The sequence below is a fragment of the Microcebus murinus genome, chromosome 2, assembly GCF_040939455.1.
Source record: "Microcebus murinus isolate Inina chromosome 2, M.murinus_Inina_mat1.0, whole genome shotgun sequence".
Classification (NCBI taxonomy): domain Eukaryota; kingdom Metazoa; phylum Chordata; class Mammalia; order Primates; family Cheirogaleidae; genus Microcebus; species Microcebus murinus.
Genome location: NC_134105.1, coordinates 92,752,780 through 92,774,353, shown reverse-complemented (window position 1 = coordinate 92,774,353; position 21,574 = coordinate 92,752,780). Strand labels below are relative to the sequence as shown.

At 40.8% G+C, this 21,574-nt stretch overlaps 1 protein-coding gene across 2 annotated transcripts in view; it reads left to right on the top strand.

Moving 5' to 3' along the window:
- Positions 1 to 295: 295 nt before the first annotated feature.
- TRIM33 (tripartite motif containing 33) overlaps positions 296 to 21,574 on the top strand; it is a 145,009-nt gene continuing 123,730 nt past the window's right edge. The window contains exon 1 of one of the 2 annotated variants that reach the window (XM_012778413.2): positions 296 to 878. In XM_012778413.2, the coding sequence (XP_012633867.1) occupies positions 353 to 878 (526 nt within the window). In that variant the 5' untranslated portion in view covers positions 296 to 352. The remainder of the gene's footprint in view (positions 879 to 21,574) is intronic. The other variant, XM_012778414.3, reaches the window with a different exon arrangement.

The window sequence follows — 21,574 nt, the reverse complement described above, 5'->3', positions numbered from 1 at the left end:
CAAGAACCTCTGGTTTTTAAAACCTCCTTTGGAGCTAAATTGCCCCGGCACAGACGCTAGGGGCCTGGCCCGGAGGCAGGTACTGGAAGCAGAGACGGCTCTGCGCCCGCGCACAGAGTTCCCGCCTACCTCTGGAAAACGTCGGTGCGTACGTGCGCGCGCCGCGCCCGCTCTCCTTCAAACGCGCGACGCGAGGGCGGGGGCGCCGTCTGCGCGCGCGCTCTCGTGGGTTCGCTCGCTTGCTCGCTCTCGGCGGCCGCTCTCGCTGCGGCTGCGGCTGGGGCTGGGGGCGGCGGCGGCGACGCGGGCGGCGGGCGGCGCGGGGCGGTCCGGCGGGTTCAAAGAGGAAAACATGGCGGAAAACAAAGGCGGCGGCGAGGCTGAGAGCAGCGGCGGGGGCAGCGGCAGCGCGCCGGTAACTGCCGGGGCCGCGGGGCCCGCGGCGCAGGAGGCGGAGCCGCCTCTCGCCGCGGTGCTGGTGGAAGAGGAGGAGGAGGAAGGCAGCAGGGCCGGCGCGGAGGGCGGCGCGGCCGGGCCCGACGACGGGGGGGTGGCCGCGGCCTCTTCGGGCTCGGCCCCGGCTGCCTCAACCCCTGCGGCCTCAGTGGGCCCTGGAGTTCCTGGGGGGGCGTTATCGACGCCGGCCCCAGCTCCAGCCTCGGCTCCCGCTCCGGGTCCCTCGGCGGGGCCGCCTCCTGGACCGCCAGCCTCGCTCCTGGACACCTGCGCCGTGTGTCAGCAGAGCTTGCAGAGCCGGCGTGAGGCGGAGCCCAAGCTGCTGCCCTGTCTTCACTCCTTCTGCCTGCGCTGCCTGCCGGAGCCTGAGCGCCAGCTCAGCGTGCCCATCCCGGGGGGCAGCAACGGCGACATCCAACAAGGTGAGCTGGAGGCCCGACGTCTGGGCCGCAGGGGATTTGTGGAATCCAGAAGGATCTGGGGACGGAGTTGCTGGGGCAGCTCCGACCGGCGCGATCCTGAGGGTCTACGCGTGAAAGACACGGCCACCAGGACAGTTTCCAGAGAAGCTAGACCGCGAGAGATACGGGGAGGTTGAAGGGAGGGGTGCCGGCTGCGAGAGGCTGGGGGAGGGGACAGTGGCTGCGAGGGAGGTTTGTGGTGTGCAGATAGAGGCCGGGTGCTGGTTCTGGGGCTGGTGGACCTCGGACAGTGAGAGAAGAGGGTGTGTGGGAAACCCGTTGTGAGAAGCGTTTTGGGTGGAAGGGACCAGGCCAGGAGAGATGTTGAGGGAGTAGGTAAGAGGTAAGGGCTGTGAGGATGAATTGCTCTGGAGCGAGGGGACTTGGCCTGTTCACTGTTAAGAAAAAGGACTACGGGTTTAATGGAGGTGTTTTAACAGACGTTGGAGAGCTTGGGGCCAAAAGAAGGCTCCTGGTAGAAAATAATTTTAAAATGACATTGGGAAGGAGGAGCTCAGGAAGTGAGAATAACCGAGGGGCCTGGCAGGGTTAGGGAACATCCTAAGGTTTGGGAGTGAAGGAGGAATGAACTTTGGAGGAAATTGAGAGTCAGGGAGAGCTGGGCATGAATTTGTTTAAGTTCATTGTACGTTAATGAGCCCTTAGTGTTTGGGCTCTGTGCTAGGTAGGGTTGAATAAAATACTGAGGACCTCATTCACAGTGTAACGGGGAATATAACGTGCAGCAGTGGAAGTCCTGGGGGAGGACAATGGTTGTGGCACAATGGAGGGAAGGTCAGGGGAACTTCACTGAAAAGAAATCCTTGAGCAGGTTCTTGAAGGGTGAATACCTCAGTGCGTTGGAGGGTATTCAGGACATAGGGCACTTTATACATCCCTGGAATTAAAGAACGTGTAAAGTGATTGGTGGAAATTGGAGTGGATTGATGAGTTGAATAGGTGAGGGGCCCACAATCCCTTTTCTGAAACCTTTGGGACCAGATGTGTTTTGGACTTCAGACATTTTGGAATTTTTTTTTTCCTGGTAAGGTCACTTAGGTAATATTTTAGTGGGGTCAGGGTTAATAGCTCTTTATCAAATACATTAATGTTTCTGCATTTGAAACATATGAATAACACACTAGTGGGATAAATGGACAATAACTAGCCTTCTGAAATTCAGAGTGGGTTTTGTTGCAAACTTATGAAAAAAGTTAAAATTTCAAAGCTTTTGAATTTTAGAATTGCAGGTAAGTGATTGTAGATGTGTACTAACGGTTTTGGAATTATTCTGTAGAGTGTATTCTGTACAATGTGGACTAAAGGGCATTCTTTTTTTTTTTTTTTTTTAAGCCTCTAAACATTTGGCATAAAGGGCATTCTTTAAGGGCTTTTATATCAAGAGGATAAAAGGATCAGATTTGTGATCCAGAAGGATCACCTGGGGCACTTGAGGAATGAGGGAAGGCGCAAGGCTGGAGGCAGGGAGATCAGTGAGGAGAATCTTGGCAGTTATCTAGGTGAGAAATTTATCAGTTGGAAGGGGTAATAAAGGACTGATATCAGGTATTATAGAAGGAAGCATTTTGGGATGGTAGAATTTGGATGTCTACTTTGCCACTTCCCGCTTATGATTGGACAGATTAACTTTTCTCAGCCTCAGTTTTCTCATTTGTGAAACAGGTAAAAAGTACATAGCTCACACGATTATTGAAAGAACGAAGTGAGATAAAATAATGTTGCTGCCCTTGACTAGTTTTAAAAATATATATGTAATGTAAAGTGATTAGTACGTGGCAGTTACTAAAGAAATGGCAGCTAGTTATTGGTAGTAACTAATTGTAAATGGTGATAGGAATGGAGGTAGAGTGGGGCATTTAGATTGGTGTGGTGGAGACAAATGTGTAAGCTGAATTCCAGGTTTCTTTTTTGGAAGATGACAATGCTATTAATGCAAAAAAAGAATAGAGGCATATAAGTTGGGGCAGAGGGAGGATCCAGTGATATCAGTTTTGGATATTTTGGTTTGAAGTATTATTGGGATATACAGGTAAGAACACTATGTTAAGAATAAGGTTTTGGTTGATGGAGAAGAAAAATGATAATGGATGTGTAGAGGATAACTGAGATTCAGTGTTATTTTGGATACCTGTATTAGGTGAGAGATTTATTTTTATTTTTTAAATTAAAAATTTTCTCTAAGTACCATCTTGTAGAAGGTGAGAAATTTAGAGGCAAATTGCAAGATGCAAATTGTGATTGATATGGCTGAGGGACTGAGGTTATGAAATTGGCTCTCTGAAACTTATGTAGAAGAGAGAATAATAACCTGTAAATTTCCTTTTCATTTCTTCATCTTTTGTTTTAGAACTGGGAGAAATAAATGGAAAGAACTAAATACTGTCAGTTTTAAGTAACGTTGCTTTCTAACCAGTATATACAGACAGTATTTATAGGACAAATTATGTCTGGAATCCACCATGTTTTTAAGGTAGAGTCTAGAAAATAATTTGTCAATATTAGTTCCTATATATACCCTTTGTTTTGCTTTTTTAAAAAGAGAACAAACTATGTTGGAAAGAACACTGGATTTAGAATCAGGGAACATAGTTCTGACTACTTAACTCTAAAGAAGGTTCATACTGTTTCAGTATTTCACTTTCTCTCTAAAATGTAGCTAATAGTCTTTGACTTAGATCTCACTAAGTCAAATTAAACAGGCTGAGTGCAGTTGCTCAAGCCTCTGCACTTTGGGAGGCCAAGGTGGGAGGATAGCTTGAGGCCAGGAATATGAGACTAGCTTGGGCAACACAGCAAGACGCCTGTCTCTCCAAAATATAAAATAATTTGCCGGGCCTAGTGTTAGCCACCTGTGGTCCCAGGTACTCAGGGGGTTGAGGTGGATCACTTGAGCCCAGGAGTTGGAGGTTACAGTGAGCTGTGATTGCACTACTGCGCTCCAGCCTGTGCCACAGAGTGAGACCCTGTCTTTAAAAAAAAATGTGAAAATTCTTTATAACTGAAATACTTCAAAAATGCAAGATATTGAACAACTTCAGATTTCATCTTGTCTGGAGAACTGTAGCTGCTGATTTTAATCCATCTTTTTCAAGTGATTTTGAAACGATGAGTATAGTGCCCTTCCTTCTAACTGGCCTTCTTTCTATTTCTCTTAATATACTTACACAATTGGGCTGTTCCCTGAAGATTGATGGTTCTCAGAGTGTGGTTCCTGGACCTGCAGCATCAACATCATCTGTGACCTTGTTAGAAATATAAATTCTTGGGCCCCACTCCAGACCTCTGACCGACAGTCTGTTTTAACATGTCCTCCAGGTGATTCTGGTGCACACTTAGGTTTGAGAACCACTGATCTTGAATGAAGGGTTCCTCACTTCAAATGTCTCCTGAGAAAGACTTTATTTGATTACTCATTTTAAAGTAGTCCTACAGGTCCCTCTCTGACATATCATTTTTTTCTTCATAGCCCAGCTAAAACCCCAAATGTTTGTTTTTGTTTACTTGCTTGTCTCTCATTTTGCACTAGAATATTGTATTATAGGCTGGGCGCAGTGGCTCACGCCTGTAATCCTACCACTCTGGGAGGCCAAGGCAGGAGGATGGCTCGAGGTCAGGAGTTCGAAACCAGCCTGAGCAAGAGCGAGACCCCGTCTCTACTATAAATAGAAAGAAATTAATGGACCAACTAATATATAGAGAAAAAATTAGCTGGGCATGGTGGTACATGCCTGTAGTCCCAGCTACTCGGGAGGCTGAGGCAGGAGGATTGCTTGAGCCCAGGAGTTTGAGGTTGCTGTGAGCTAGGCTGACACCATGGCACTCACTCTAGCCTGGGCAACAAAGCAAGATTCTGTCTCAAAAAAAAAAAAATATTGTATTATAGAATTAATGTTTAATAAATAGCTTTTGAATGACTAAGAGTCACCTGGAGAGCTAACTGTTAATTTGGGAGCTTTTTCAGAGACTGGTTCAGTTGATTTGGGGATAACTCCATGTATCTGCATTTTTAACAAGTACCTCATGTGATTCTGATGCAGGTGGTACCTACCTTACTTTGAGAAACATGGACTTTAATATTTTGAGGAGGAAGTTGGATCTCTTGGAATATTTGGAAAATCAAAATAGTGAACTAGTTAATATTAGTTGAATTTCAATAGTGAGCTTTTATAGTGCTTTTGTAAATATTTTGGTGCTTTTTCAGGTTTGAGACAGACAAACTATCAGTAGCGAGTGTATGTAAATAAATGTATAATGTATTCGTAAAAATACAAATTTACATTGAAGCATCTGAGCTCTCAAATGAGACTTTTGTAGTTGGGCATATCTGAGACAGCACAATGATGTGGCTGAAGAACTATGTTGGTGTAAGTTGCATTGGGTTCTGTTTTTAATTAGCTGTGTAACCCTTGGACAAAGCACCTAGGCAGCCTCTCCGGGTCTTCTGCAATATAAAGAGGCTGAGTTCCTGTCCAGTTAAATTCTATGATTCTATTCTTTTTTATCCCAACTTTCTGCATCTACATAAGTTTAATATTATAGTTTGTGGGAGTGATGGAAGAATCAACATGGAAAAATAATTTATTTCTGAATTCTTCAACTTACTGTGAAAAGTCTGACATGGCAACAATCATATGGTAAGTGGGAGGGAAGACCTCTGAGTGTGAAGAGGACCTCCCCATGGTGTTTTTGTGTGTTCATCACAGACCATGCCGAGCCACTCTGGGGAGTCTTCTGTTTGAGCCCTTGGAAGTTCTTGTCCCAGGAGTATATACATGTACCGTATGGCAGGCAGCTCTAGCCTCCATGTGACTTTTTGGGGACTCTGTAGGTCTTTCTTTCTTTGCCCTATTTGACAGAAACAAGCTTGAGTTTTTTGTAGTACTATACCATACCAGCAACCAATCATTAAAGATATGTCAAAGAAAGCTGAAACACTTTATTTTTTAAACAAATTTTTTTTCCTTGAGGACCCGGGGGGGAGGGCAGAGCACTGCTGGCTGAAATACCTTTTAACAGCTTCTAGCATTGTGGTCCGACTACCTGAATTCATTTTCGAGCTCTACCATTTACTACTTGAATGACCATGGATAAGTCACTTAACATCCATAAATTGAGAGTAATAATTATATCTACTTCATAGTGTTATTTTGAGAATTAGATGAGTTAATACATTGTAAAATAATACATATGAGGAGCTTACATGGGAACCCCCCAATAAATTGCAGTATTATTATATTCAGTCATCTTCCAGTTGTCCATTCTTTGTAACTACCTCTATCTCATAGTAAACGGGAAGAAGAGCCAGGGGGGTTAATTGTTGGCACTTTTGTAGGCTTTTCTGACATGTACTGTTGTGTATAGCATGCCTGATAAGTCATTTGAGTTCCCAAGCTCTACAGCTCCCTAGAACTTGCAATGTAGAAACTTGTAAACTCATGTCCTAAATTCTAGTTCTTTATAATTAATGTCTAGTATCTGTACATCAAAAATTCTAGTTAGGGTGACGGGGTGCATTGGCTCACACCTATAATCCTAGCACTCTGGGAGGCCGAGGCTGGCGGATTGCCCAAGGTCAGGAGTTTGAAACCAGCTTGAACAAGAGCGAGACCCCGGCTCTACTAAAAATGGAAAGAAATTAATTGGCCAACTAAAAATACATAGAAAAAATTACTGAGCATGGTGGCACATGCCTGTAGTCCCAGCTACTCGGGAGGCTGAGGCGGAAGGATTGCTTAAGCCTGGGAATTTGAGGTTGCTGTGAGCTAGGCTGACACCATGGCTCTCTAGCCCCGGCAATAGAGTGAGACTCTGCCTCAAAACAAACAAACAGTGGCGCGGTGGCTCACGCCTGTAATCCTAGCACTCTGGGAGGCTGAGGCGGGCGGATTGCTCGAGGTCGGGAGTTCGAAACCAGTCTGAGCGAGACCCCGTCTCTACTAAAAAAAATAGACAGAAATTAATTGACCAACTAAAAGTATGTATACAAAAAAATTAGCCGGGCATGGTGGTTCGTGCCTGTAGTCCCAGCTACTTGGGAGGCTGAGGCAGGAGGAGGATCACTTGAGCCCAGGAGTTTGAGGTTGCTGTGAGCTAGGCTGATGCCACGGCACTCACTCTAGCCTGGGCAACAAAAGTGAGACTCTGTCTCCAAAACAAACAAACAAACAAACAAAACATTCTAGCTAGGGGAATATAGTTGCTTTTAATTTCCTCATACATACTCCTTGGTGGACCCTAAGTGAGAATGTGTTAAAACAGTGATTTTCACAGTGTGGTCCACAGAATGGTGGTAGGGGTGATGGCAATGGTGTCTTTGTCCTTGACACCTTTTAGGAATTCACAAGGTTAAAACTGCTTTCATAATTCCATTAATTTGTTATTTGCCTTATTCACTGTGCTGACATTTGTATTATGGCGCAAAAGCAATGATGGATAAAACTGCTGGCATCTTTGCATGAATTAAGGTACTGATTCCAAGCCATACTAAAAGTCATTGTATCTTTTTTTTTTTTTTTGCCTGGGCTAGAGTGTTGTGGCGTCATCCTAGCTCACAGCAACCTCAAACTCCTGGGCTCAAGCAATCCTTCTGCCTCAGCCTCCCGAGTAGCTGGGACTACAGGCATGTGCCACCATGCCTGGCTAATTTTTCTATGTATTTTTAGTTGGCCAACTAATTCTTTGTATTTTTTAGTAGAGACAGGGTCTCGCTCTTGCTCAGGCTGGTTTCGAACTCCTGACCTTGGACGATCCACCCACCTCGGTGTCCAAGAGTGCTAGGATTACAGGCGTGAGCCACTGCGCCCAGCCAAGTCAGTCATTGTATCTTTATCACCACATACTTAGAGTGAAAACAAAAATAAAACTCAAAAAACTATGTCAGTTTGACTTAATGTCCATGATGAAGCAGAAAAACTTATTTTATTTGAATCATTAATGTTCTGTGTGATGAAATGGGAAATATACATAAAGGCTCTGCTCTAGACTGAAGTGCAAGAAGAAAAGTACTTGTGTAGTTTGGGTTCCAAGCTGAATTGGTTGCTTTTTTTCATGGAAAAGAGATTTCACTTGAAATAATAAGATTGACTCTGGTTTTTAGGTATGGGTATTCGGCAGCCATTTTCTAAAAAATGAACGAATTGAGTCTGTCACTTCCAGGAAAACAACTAACATTTTATGTTATCAGTGGTAAAAATTGAGCTTATAAATGAAATTAGAATTTTGGAAAACTTATATTTGCTGCCATGAGCTTGACAATTTCTCAATATTTAAAGGCTTTTTTGATGAGATTGGTAATGATGTTAATGAATGTGGAGGTTTTTTGATTTTGTATAATGAAATGGCAGCATTGGAAAGATCTGCATAGCTTATTGAACTAATATTTTCTAAATGACCAATGCATGCTATTATAAAATCATGCATAGGAAAAATACTCAAAGTGCAAAATAGACCAATAATAAATAGAATTTGAGAGAGTATTAAAATTTCATTGATAAGGTTTGAGATTCCACATTGCAACTGATATTTAAAACATACACTTTTTAAGTTTTTGTGTTACATTAAAGAATAACATATGCACAATGATCTAAAAAGGCTATTAAAATAATACTCTTCCTTGGCTGGGCACGGTGGCTCACACCTGTAATCCTAGCTCTCTGGGAGGCTGAGGCAGGAGGATTGCTTGAGGTCAGAAGTTGGAGACCAGCCTGACCAAGAGCGAGACCTTGTCTCTACTAAAAATAGAAAAAAAGTTAACCAGTCAACTAAAAATAGAAACAAAAAATTAGCCAGGCATGGTGGCTCGCGCCTATAGTCCCAGCTACTGTGGAGGCTGAGGCAGGAGGATCACTTGATCCCAGGAGTTTTGAGGTTGCTGTGAGCTAGGCTGACATCACATCACTCACTTTAGCCCGGACAACAAAGTGAGACTCTGTCTCAAAAAATAAAATAAAATACTCTTCCCTTTTCTTAGTTGTATAGCTGTATGAGGCCAGATTTTCTTTATATTCTTCAAAGAAATAGCATATCAAAACAGATTAAATGCAGAAGCATATATTCAGCCATTTTCTATGAAGTCAGACATTAAAGAGATTTTTAAAATATAGCATAGTGCCACTCTTTACTGAATTTTTTTGTTTTGGAAAATATAGTTATTTCTGATAAAAGGTTATTTAAACATGTAGTGAGTTTATTTTAAATGAATTAATAAAATATTTAAAAACTCAGTTATTTTTAATGCTATACATATTGATAGTCATAATCCATCTCAACAAAAGCTCTTTGTGTTCCTCAGTAATTAAGATTGTAAGAGAAGTCCTGAAACTAAAAAGTTTGAGACCTGCTTCCTTACAGAACAGTAAGAAGAAAATAATGTAGAGTCACTGGGTTAGAAGGAAGAATGTCAGACTGTAGAATATTAGCAAGTGGTAGATTTATACATTTATAGTCCTTCATTTTGGAATACCTATAACAGTTCGTAAAGAGCCTGTCCTCAATAAAATGTAAAAATGAAGAAAGTACTTATTAACAGAAATTAATCTTTCATAAATAGCTCACTATAGATCTATGAATTTTTTTCATGTTTATGACATTTTGAATTCCCTTACTATACTTTGCTGAGGCCAACTTCAGAGATTGGGATCAGCGTGATGGATAAATTAACCTGTGTTTCTTCTGTGGCCACAAACTGTATTTGTATCTCTAGCCATTGGACCCAAGGGGAACTGGGATAAAGAACAAGGATGAATAGACATAAATACACCATTTTTAGAAAAATATTTAAAGCCTGTGCCCCAATCATGGATAAATGACCTGTCTATATGACACTAATGAGCAATACTTTTGAATGCTTATTATATGTGATTTCTGTGAATTGTCCATATGTTTTCTGTTTTTCTTTAGATTGCATCTTTTGATTTACAAGAATTCTTGATAAATTCTATACACTGATCCTTTGTTGGTAATGTAAGTTGAAGGTTTATTCTGAGCCTGTGGCTTGGTGTGGTACCCAGCCTCTAAGGTGGCCCCTTGTTCCTTGTCTCTTGCTATTCATACTCATAAGTGATTTTTTTTTTCTTTTTTTTTTGAGACAGAGTCTCACTTTGTTGCCCTGGCTAGAGTGAGTGCCATGGCGTCAGCCTAGCTCACAGCAACCTCAATCTCCTGGGCTCAAGCAATCCCTCTGCCTCAGCCTCTCGAGTAGCTAGGACTATAGGGATGCGCCACCATGCCTGGCTAGTTTTTTCTATATATTTTTAGTTGGCCAATTAATTTCTTTCTATTTATAGTAGAGACAGGGTCTCGCTCTTGCTCAGGCTGGTTTCGAATTCCTGACCTCGAGCAATCCACCCGCCTCGGCCTCCCAGAGTGCTAGGATTACAGGCGTGAGCCACTGCGCCTGGTCTCTCCAGTGATTTTTTTTTTTTTTGAGACAAAGTCTCACTTTGTTGCCTAGGATAGAGTGAGTGCTGTGGCTTCAGCCTAGCTCACAGCAACCTCAAACTCCTGGGCTCAGGCAATCCTCCTGCCTCAGCCTCCCGAGTAGCTGGGACTACAGGCATGCGCCCCACCATGCTCGGCTAATTTTTTCTATATATATTAGTTGGCCAATTAGTTTCTATTTATAATAGAGACAGGGTCTCGCTCTTGCTCAGGCTGGTTTTGAACTCTTGACCTTGAGCAATCCGCCTGCCTTGGCCTCCCAGAGTGCTAGGATTACAGGCGTGAGCCACAGCGCCCGGCCTCTCCAGTGATTTTTGTCCACAGCTCTGAGCTCTAGTCTCTGTGACCAAGAGAATGCAACAGAATTAACAGTGACTTACAAAGCCAGGTCATTAAAGACACAGATTTTTCCTTGCTCCTTGCATCCTTTATTTTGTGTGAAAACCAGCTGCCGTTCTGTGAAGGCACTCTAGCAGTTCTTAAAAGAGGCCCATGTGAAGAAGAACTTAGGTCTCCTGCCAACATCCAGCATCAACTTGCCAGCCATGTGAATGAACCACTTTGGAGGAAGATCCTCCAGCTTAGTCAAGCTTTTTTTTTTTTCCTACAAACTTTTTAGACTGAATTTTTTTTTTTTTAAGTCAAGCTTTTAAATGATTGTAGTCCTGGCTAACATCTGACTATCTCATTAGAGGTACTGAACTGTAACTGCCTACTAAGTCCCTCCCAAATTCTTGTCTCAAGGAAGCCGTGAATAGTAATTATTGTTTTAAGTCATTAAGTTTTGGAGTAATTTGTTACACAGCAATAGATAACTAATACACCTGGCTTTTTAGGGAGCTGTCTTTTAATGTTTAAGAATTTTAAATTTTAAACCAGTTTTTGTTGTTACTATAGCTTTATAATAAGCAATAAGCTTTGTCATTAAGGTAATTTCACTGCCTTCTACATATATCTTGCTCATTTTCAAGATTATCTTTTTTTTTTCCTGAGACAGTATCTTGCTCTGTCACTTGGGCTAGAGTGCTGTGGCAGCAGCCTAGCCTAGCTCACAGCAACCTCAAACTCCTGGGCTCAGGCAATCTTCCTGCCTCAGCCTCCTGAGTAGCTGGGACTATAGGTGCATACCACCACACCTGGCTAATTTTTTCTAATTTATTTATTTGAGACAGAGTCTCACTCTGTTGGCGGGACTAGAGTGCCGTGGTGTAAGCCTAGCTTCACAGCAACTTCAAAACTCCTGGGCTCAATTAATCTTCCTGAATAGCTGGGACTACAGGCATGCGCCACCATGCCCGGCTAATTAATTAATTAATTAATTAATTAATTAATTAATATATACACACATACATACAGACACACATATATATAATAATAATTATTATTTTTTTAGTCGTCTAGCTAATTTCTTTCTATTTTTTTAATAGAGACAGGGTCTCGCTCTTGCTCAGGCTGGTCTCGAACTCCTGAGCTCAAACCATATGCCTGCCTTGGCCTCCCAGAGTGCTAGGGTGCTAGGATTACAGGTGTGAGTCACTGTGCTTGGTGGCCATTTTCAAGGTTATCTTGACTGATTTTTCTCTCCCTCCCCTTCCTCCCTTCCTCCCTTCCTTCCCTTCCTTCCCTTCCTTTCCTTCCTTTCCTTCCTTTTTTTTTTTTTTAGGGGAAGGGTCTTAACTGTGTTGTTTAGGCTGGTCTCAAACTCCTGGAAGCAAGCAATTCTTCCTCAGCCTCCTGAGTAGCTGGGATTACAGTGGTGCACCCAGCCCTCTACTGATCTTGAACTTTTGGTTTTTCTTTACATTTTATAATTGTCTTGTGAAAGTTTGTTTAAAAAACTTGTTAAGCAGGGCATGGTGGTGTATGCCTGCTACTCAGGAGCGTGAGATGGGAGGATCACTTGAGCCCAGGAGTTGGAGGCTGCAGTGTGCGATGATCTTGCCTATGAGTAGCCACTGCACTCCAGCCTGGACAGCATAGTGACACCCTATCTCTTAACCCTTTGCACTCGGATGTCGAGTGTGACTCGGCACGGTTAGCAAAAATTAGAGAGATTAAAATTACTCTTTGAATCTATCACCAATTTGAAATATAAAAAAATCCAAATATAAAAAAAATCCAAGTCCAGTTGTTGTTTTTTTTTTAATTTCGGTATTATGGGGGTACAGATTTTAAGGTTTCAATAAATGCCCTTTCCCCTCCTTCCCCCACAAGTCTGAGATTCCAGCATGACCATCCCCCAGATGGTACACATCTCACTCATTATGTATGTATATACCCGCCCCCCTCCCCCCGAAACTCCAGTTTTTAATTCTATTGCCGCGCTTTGTAAAATCTGGGGTATTTAAACAATTAAATCCGAGTAGAATAAAGGAATCGAGAAAAAAGCAAGCAAGTGCAAAGGGTTAAAAAGAAAATTAAAAAAACTTGTCAATGTTTTTATTGGAATTGCTTTGAATATATAGATTATTTTAGGAGAAAATATCTTGATAGTATGGTATCTACCTATTTATAAACATATTCCTCTGCATTTGCTTAAATCTTCTATGAATCTGTGTTTTTGAATAATTATCTTTTTGTTCTATAAAGGTCTTATACATCTTTATGAGCTATTCCTATATACTTTATATTTTCATTTTTAATATAAATGGATTCTCAAAAATTACGTTTAACTGTTCTGTTTGTTTGTTTGTTTGTTTTAAGAGATAGGGTCTCACTCTGTCGCCCAGGCTGGAATGCAGTGGCACGATCATAGCTCATTGTAACTTGGAACTCTTGGGCTCAAGCAATCCTCCTGTCTCAGCTCCGGAGTAGCTGTATATAGGTGCATGCCACCACACCTTGCTGATTTTTTTTTTTTTTTGTAGAGACAAAGTCTCACTATGTTTTTCAGGCTGGTCTCAAACTCTTGGTCTTAAGTGATCCTTTTACCTTGCTTTCCCAAAGTGCTAGCTGTTTATAGGTATGAGCCACTGTGCTTGGCCTGCTTTATTTTAATCTTTTTATTTATTAAATGTCTCAAGTGTACTAATTTTATATTTCTATTTGATAATTTCATTTTGTGAAATCCTTGTTGTCTTAACTACTACTTCTGCCTACTCTTGTTTATAGTAAGCCCTCTTGTGCTTTATAGTTTTGGATTGTGAGCATACTCACCAGGGCTTTATCTCTATCAAATCTGCTAGGCCTGGTTTTAGGGAACTAGCTTCCACAGAGTATTTATTTTGCATTTGTTTTTGTCAGATGCCACCAACACAAGAATTACTAAAGCTGATTTTTAGTTTGATGTTTCTGAAAACTGGCAGATGTTGATTTAGAGTTTTATGTAGGCTGGCCTGTATTTAAAAATGCTCAGGAGAAAATTTTTTTCTTTACCCTGAACCCAGCCAGTGACAGATACATTTCTTCCTTTCTATGCTGTTTGTCAGATTTATTTTTTAAAATATTTTACTATTATTTGTTTATGTATTCTTCTGAAGGTGTAATCTCACAAGTCAGTTTTATGAAGAGGGTCTTGATTCTGATTACACAAACCCTAGGCTCCCATGTCTTCCCATTCTTGTTTACTCCCTTGTTTGTATATCCTGAAGAAGAGTTATTGAGAGTATAATTTCTGAGCCTTTGCAGTTTTGAAGTTCTCTTTATTCTACACTGCTATTGAAATGATAGCTTGACTGGGTATGAAATTCTGTGTTAAAAATCTTGTTTCCTGGCCAGGCGTGGTGGCTCACCCCTGTAATCCTAGCTCTCTGGGAGGCCGAGGCGGGCGGATTGCTCAAGGTCAGGAGTTCAAAACCAGCCTGAGCAAGAGCGAGACCCCGTCTCTACTATAAATAGAAAGAAATTAATTGGCCAACTGATATATATATAAAAAATTAGCCGGGCATGGTGGCGCATGCCTATAGTCCTAGCTACTCGGGAGGCTGAGGCAGAAGGATCACTTGAGCCCAGGAGTTTGAGGTTGCTGTGAGCTAGGCTGACGCCACGGCACTCACTCTAGCCTGGACAACAAAGCAAGACTCTGTCTCAAAAAAAAAAAAAAAAAAAAATCTTGTTTCCTCAGAACTTGGAAGGCATCTTTTTCAATGTCTTAAGAAAATCAGTGTTGCCAATACTAGTCTGATTTTGCTCTTTTGTACAACCCCACTTGAATTTCTTTTGTTTTATTTACATCTTCCTGGAGCCTCTCTTTTTTTTTTTTTTTTTTTTTTGAGACAGAGTCTCACTTTGCTGCCCAGGCTAGAGTGAGTGCCATGGTGTCAGCCTAGCTCACAGCAACCTCAAACTCCTGGGCTCAAGCAATCCTGCTGCCTCAGCTTCCCAAGTAGCTGGGACTATAGGCATGTGCCACCATGCCTGGCTAATTTTTTCTATATATATTAGTTGGCCAATTAATTTCTTTCTCTTTATAGTAGAGATGGGGTCTTGCTCTTGCTCAGGCTGGTCTCGAACTCCTGACCTTGAGCAATCCCGCCTCGGCCTCCCAGAGTGGTAGGATTACAGGCGTGAGCCACCGTGCCCGTCCCGTCCCATCTTTTTTTAAACTGTCACTATTTGGGTGTTGACTTTCTTGGGTTCATATTCACCCCTGTCTTTTATGTTTTCGTTCTGTTTGTTTTCTTGCTCAACTGATATTCTGAAAGATCTCCTTACTTTATCTCTAATTTTTTTGTTGAATTTATTTAATCAGTTATACATTGTACTTTTCTAGATTTTTATAGTATTCTGATCTTTTTCTCTGGACTTCATATTCTCTCTGGACTTCATCTTCTTTCTTTGGGGATATTGTTTTTCCTTTTTATTCTTCTGTTCCCTCTATTTTGATTTCTGAGTATTTTTTTTTCTTTTTATCTTGATGTCTTTTTGTTTTGTAGGCTTCTTCAAGCAGTGGATGATCCTTGGTTATCTTCCCACTTGAATGAGGAAATACAGTTCTGATTAGGGGTTCTGAGCTTGTGAATGGTCTTGTTAATTGTTGGACCTCCCTTTAGATCAGGGATTGGTAAACTGACCCAATGAGCCAAATCCAGCCTGCTGCCTGCTTTTGTATGACCTATGAGCTAAGAATAATTTTTACACTTTTAAGTGTTGAAAAATCAAAGGAATGTTTTGTGACATGTAAAAATTATATGAAATTTAATTTGTGTTCAGAAATAAAATTTTATTGGAACACAGCCATGTCCATTCATTTATGAATTGTCCGTGACTGTTTTCATGCTACAATGCAAAATAGAGTAGTTGTGACAAAGACTATGTAATACTCTCATTGCTTTGCACTGCTTTTTGTGCATTACAAATTGCAGTGATGCAGCTATAACTTGATAGGCATATGTATGGCTATAGCACAACATTTGAAAAAATGACCAGTGTGTGTGTATCATTTCAAACAAAAGAGAGTAGATTTCAAATGTCATGCCTTGAAGGCACAATGGAATGTATTATTTTGTTTTGAATTAGATGGCAAAGCATGATGTTTATTATGCATTTACATTATAGCTGTGGTTAAAGAGTACGACATAGCAGAGCAGACTAAGCACTGATTATATAATTCCCAGCTCACAAGAAAGCAAAAATCAGAGAAATAGAAAAATTTAAAATGGAATATCTAATTAGCAGAATTTCTTAAAAATAAAAAATAAAAATGAAGTTGTAACCAAGGAAAATTTCTGAATGGCTCATTCATTAGCCAAGCAAGGAAAGCCCTCTACCTATGATAACTTAATTCAATCCTTCCCAGTTAAGCAAACTGTTATCTTCCAAGAATTCCATTTTTATCATTAGTAGACCTATATTACAAAAAAATTTACTAAGTTATTGTATTTTTATTTTTTTTTTTTTTTTTTTTTTTTTTTGAGACAGAGTCTCGCTTTGTTGCCCAGGCTAGAGTGAGTGCCGTGGCGTCAGCCTAGCTCACAGCAACCTCAAACTCCTGGGCTCGAGTGATCCTTCTGCCTCAGCCTCCCGGGTAGCTGGGACTACAGGCATGCGCCACCATGCCCGGCTAATTTTTTTATATATATATCAGTTGGCCAATTAATTTCTTTCTATTTATAGTAGAGACGGGGTCTCGCTCTTGCTCAGGCTGGTTTTGAACTCCTGACGTTGAGCAATCCGCCCGCCTCGGCCTCCCAAGAGCTAGGATTACAGGCGTGAGCCACAGCGCCCGGCCTAGTTATTGTATTTTTAATCTTGTAGATAAAAATTGTGGAAATTTGTTTTCATTTGTTATGCAACTACCTATGTAATATCCTTGATATTTATTGTTTCTTTGCTTACAAAGCCTAATTCTCATGCCATGTCCCAAGTTTGGAATTTGTCGGACATAATTAGGCATTGGTTGTAAGTCAGGTTTCAAATAATGTGTGTACGGTCTGACCCTGTTGTCCGCAGTGGATTTGGAAAAATGAAAATTTTCAGATGTCTTTTTTTTTTTCTTGTAAAGATATGAGATCTTATTATGTTGCCCAGGTGGTCTTGAACTCCTCCCACCTCAGCCTCTTGAGTAGCTGGAACTACAGGTATGCACTACCGTACCCTGTCCAGATATCTACTTCTAACATCACAACTGCCAGAATAAGAGTTTTGGACTACGGTGGCCTATCATCCATTTGTGGTTTATTAATAGAATGCTCATGTTCAAATTATACAGCACATTTCATTTCCCATCACTGGGGGATAGCTTAAAAAACAAACCTCACATAGTAAATACTTAAGGAAAAAACTAATGTCAGTCAAAAGACCACCATCAGTTTTTCATCTACAATAGAGCAGATAGGAGGGTAGGATATTTAGAATCATTTTCTTATATTACTGTGGTTATGAATCTGAAGTATTAAAAGTAATAAGAGCACTACATTTCAGCTGTCACGTATTTTCTGCCATGTGTTGTATCACCTTCATGTGTTATGAGGTAAAGTATACAAAAGGGATATATGTAATGAACCTTGGGCCTATTGAATCTTACCGAAGAGATAAGACATTAGAAAATAATAAGACATTTTATAATAATTAACTAGTGTTCATTGAAGTATGGTTCAGAAGTAGGGATTAGTCATGACTGAAATTCTCTGCTTCTGTTTTTAATGTTGGTTTGGAGGTGATGATCCCCTTTCTCATGTGCATATTATATGATAGCTTTTGGTCCTTATGCTTTTGGCTGTAATTTAGGCTTTTTTTTTTTTTGACTGCATGCTTAATACATCTGTAGGAATAGAGGAAATGTAACAAGAATTAGGATTTTATAATGTACATTAGACATTTATGTAAAAGTCATTTCATTTTTCAAAGGTTTCCCCTGTTTTCCTGTCTTTTCTATGTTCTCAGAGCAATAAATAGTAATTACTAATTTCATGGACTAGTTTCAGGGACTGTTCCTTTGTGTTGGACAGTAATTATATCTTTATGTTTCATATCATCATCATCTCCAAAAACTGTATCCTTCATTTCATGGCACAGTCTCACTGAACTGTTTCACAGTAAAATTGTACTTTACTCAAATTAGAAGAGCCCAAAGAAATGAGAGCAAACAGCAGTCAGATTCATGTGAATGAAAGACCAAAGGTTTTAAGTACTGGTTTAGTGACAGTCTACTGGTACAAACCTATTTATTCATATTATTAAAACAGCAGTAATAGAAATGGAAGCTACATTAATGAAGTAACTCAGTAATGAGGTCATTAAATATAACTAACTACATTTTAAATACAGATATGTATTTCCTGATTAGCATCAGGTAAATACCTAACCTATCTATCCTGAATTCTGTTCTCAGTGAGAAAGGTCAGAGACAGTTACAAAGAAGGTGCTTCATATTACCATTTTTAAAACAATGAGATCCTTTGGGAAAATCGCTTTAGACTCTTTTTGTCAGAGATTTCTGTTGGTCCTCTTGTTGGTAGTCCATTTATGTCTTCACCCTTACAGTCTACTTTGCTTTTATTTTTATCATTGGATTCTTGTATAGCTTGTTCTAGGCTGTATATGACTAATAAAAGGGGAAATCAGAGGGTATATATGTATGGCTCTAGGAATTTTTTGTAGACCCAGAGCAGAATTGGAATGACGATACAGGCATGCACACCATCATCCCAGGCTTGAGCTCCTAAATGTGAGAGCAAACCGGGGCGACTCCCGAAGAGTGCAGGCAGCGATGCGGAGCAGGGCAGAGAGGAGAGCTCCTGCTCTAGGCTAGGTCTCCGTGAGTGCGGTTGGGTGGGAGTCTGTTGAGCAACCAGATGGGGCAAGGCGCACCCCAGGAACGCGGAGCCCAGAGCCCACCCCCAGCCAGAACCTCGGCGCCCTAGGCTGTTAACATCTATCCAGTTTTCTCTTTCTGTGTGTTTCTTCCTCAATTTATGTTGTATACTTTCACAGGAGGTTATCTGAGTTAATAATTGCTGAAAAGAGGCCCAGCATGGTGGCTCACGCCTGGAATCCTGGCACTCTGGGAGGCTGAAGTGGGCAGATAGTTTGAGCTCAGGAGTTCGAGACCAGCCTGAGCAAGAGGGAGATCCTGTCTCTACTATAAATAGAAAGAAATTAGCTGGCCAACTAAAAATATATAGAAAAAATTAGCCAGACATGGTGGCGCATGCCTGTAGTCCCAGCTACTTGGGAGGCTGAGGCAGGAGGATTGCTTGAGCCCAGGAATTTGAGGTTGCTGTGAGCTAGGCTGATGCCACGGCACTCACTATAGCCTGGGCAACAAATCGAGACTCTGTCTCAAAAAAAAAAATTGCTGACAAGTATTAGCTATGGATAAGTTTATTTGAATCTGTTATACTTCCGGTTCCTTGTCTGTAAAATAACATCAATTGCAAGTGAAAACTTTTTTGTGTTGTTTATAAAAATCCTCTCATAGGAGTAATGTTATCCTCATTTCTTTTTTTTTCTTTTTTTTTTTTTTGAGACAGAGTCTTGCTTTGTTGCCCAGGCTAGAGTGAGTGCCATGGCGTCAGCCTAGCTCACAGCAACCTCAAACTCCTGGGCTCGAGCGATCCTTCTGCCTCAGCCTCCCAAGTAGCTGGGACTACAGGCATGCGCCACCATGCCCGGCTAATTTTTTGTATATATATCAGTTGGCCAATTAATTTCTTTGTATTTATAGTAGAGACGGGGTCTCGCTCTTGCTCAGGCTGGTTTTGAACTCCTGACCTTGAGCAATCCGCCCGCCTCAGCCTCCCAAGAGCTAGGATTACAGGCGTGAGCCACCGCGCCCGGCTATCCTCATTTCTTTTTAAAACAAAGAGGTAGAGTGATAAAATTATACCTAAATGTGGATCTTCCATATGGAGATAACAGCGCAGGTTTGGATGCCTTCAGGAACCAGGCAGGTAAACTCCAGTCTAAGACAGATAGGAATTTAATGAAGCTTGCCCAGTCTAAAGGCATTAAAATTGGATTTTTTTTTTTTTTTTTTTGAGACAGAGTCTCGCTTTCTTGCCTAGCTAGAGTGAGTGCCATGGCGTCAGCCTAGCTCACAGCAACCTCAAACTCCTGGGCTCAAGCGATCCTCCTGCCTCAGCCTCCCGAGTAGCTGGGACTACAGGCACGAGCCACCATGCCCGGCTGATTTTTATACATATATATTAGTTGGCCAATTAATTTCTTTCTATTTTTATGGTAGAGACGGGGTCTCGCTCAGGCTGGTTTTGAACTCCTGACCTTGAGCAATCCTCCCGCCTTGGCCTCCCAGAGTGCTAGGATTACAGGCATGAGCCACCGTGCCCGGCCTAAAATTGGAATTTTAAAAAGAAAATTCTTTTCTGGCTAAATAATGCCAATTATGGCTGCCAGTTTTCTACCTTTATCCTGACTCAGTAGAATCTGATTAATCACTTTTGAGTTGGATGTAATTAATTTATAATTAGTTTGATTTCATAATTTTAAAAGTTAAATTTAAGTTCTTAAGTAAACTTTTCACTTCAGAGTGTTTCAGTAATTTAAATTGTAATGTGTTAATAAAAAAAGTAAGCATCATAATGATCAGCATTGTTTTTATAGTACTATATAGTTGGAGAGACAAGAAACGGCAAAAAAAACTTTCAAATTATACATGCATTATGTAGTCAAGTTTGGTAAGATTCTTGGAATGTTTCATAGATGGCGCTTAGATCTAAAAGGAAGTTCACAAAAGCCTTTTTAACCTATGACTTAGGTTCCTTCAGAATTTTACTAATTCTGTACCAAATCATTTTGGTAGATGTATAGCAGTGTAGCATTATAGTTTAATTTGCATTTCCTGGATATCCAGTAAAATTCAGTATTTATTTGTACGGTTATTGGCCTTGGATATTGTTTTGTGTGATGTGTCTTTTCAGATTGTGCCCACATTGTTCTGCCTTTTTTTTTTTCAGTGCTTTTGTAGGATTTTTTATATATTCTAATTATGAGTCCTTTGTCAGATATAGATACTATTCTGTGGCTTGCCTAGTAATTGTATTTTAAAATGTTAAATTTATTTTAGCTTTTGACTAAGTGGTACTTTCACATTGGCTCAAAAGTTAAATAAGTATATAAAGCTGTATACTCTTGTCCTCATCCAATTCTTATCTCCCCTTCCTAACTCTCTACACACATAACATGTTAACAGTTTATTTGTCCTTCCAGGTACATCCAAGTGATACTGGACACTGCTGCCAAATCCATTTAGTGGCAGAAAGATTAAAAAAATGGTTGAGACAACCAGATTTCCATATCCGAAAGAATGAAGTTATACCCCCACCTCATGCCATATGCAAATACTATTAACTCAAAATGTATCGCTAACCTAAATATAAAAGCTAAAACTATAAATATAAAAGCTAAATCTTTATGACCTTGGATCTGGCAATAGATTCTTAGATACGGCACCAAAAGCATGAACAACAACAAAAAAATGGATGAATTGGATTTCATCAAAATTAAAAAACTTTTGAATATCGAAGGACATTATCAAAAAAGTGAAAAGAAGCTCTCCAGAATGGGAGAAAATATTTGTAAGGCATATATTGGATAAGGACTTAGTATCTGGTATAAAGAACACTTACCAGGCTGGGCGCGGTGGCTCACACCTGTAATCCTAGCACTCTGGGAGGCCGAGGTGGGTGGATTGCTCGAGGTCAGGAGTTCGAAACCAGCCTGAGCAAGAGCGAGACCCTGTCTCTACTATAAATACAAAGAAATTAATTGGCCAACTAATACATATAGAAAAAAAATTA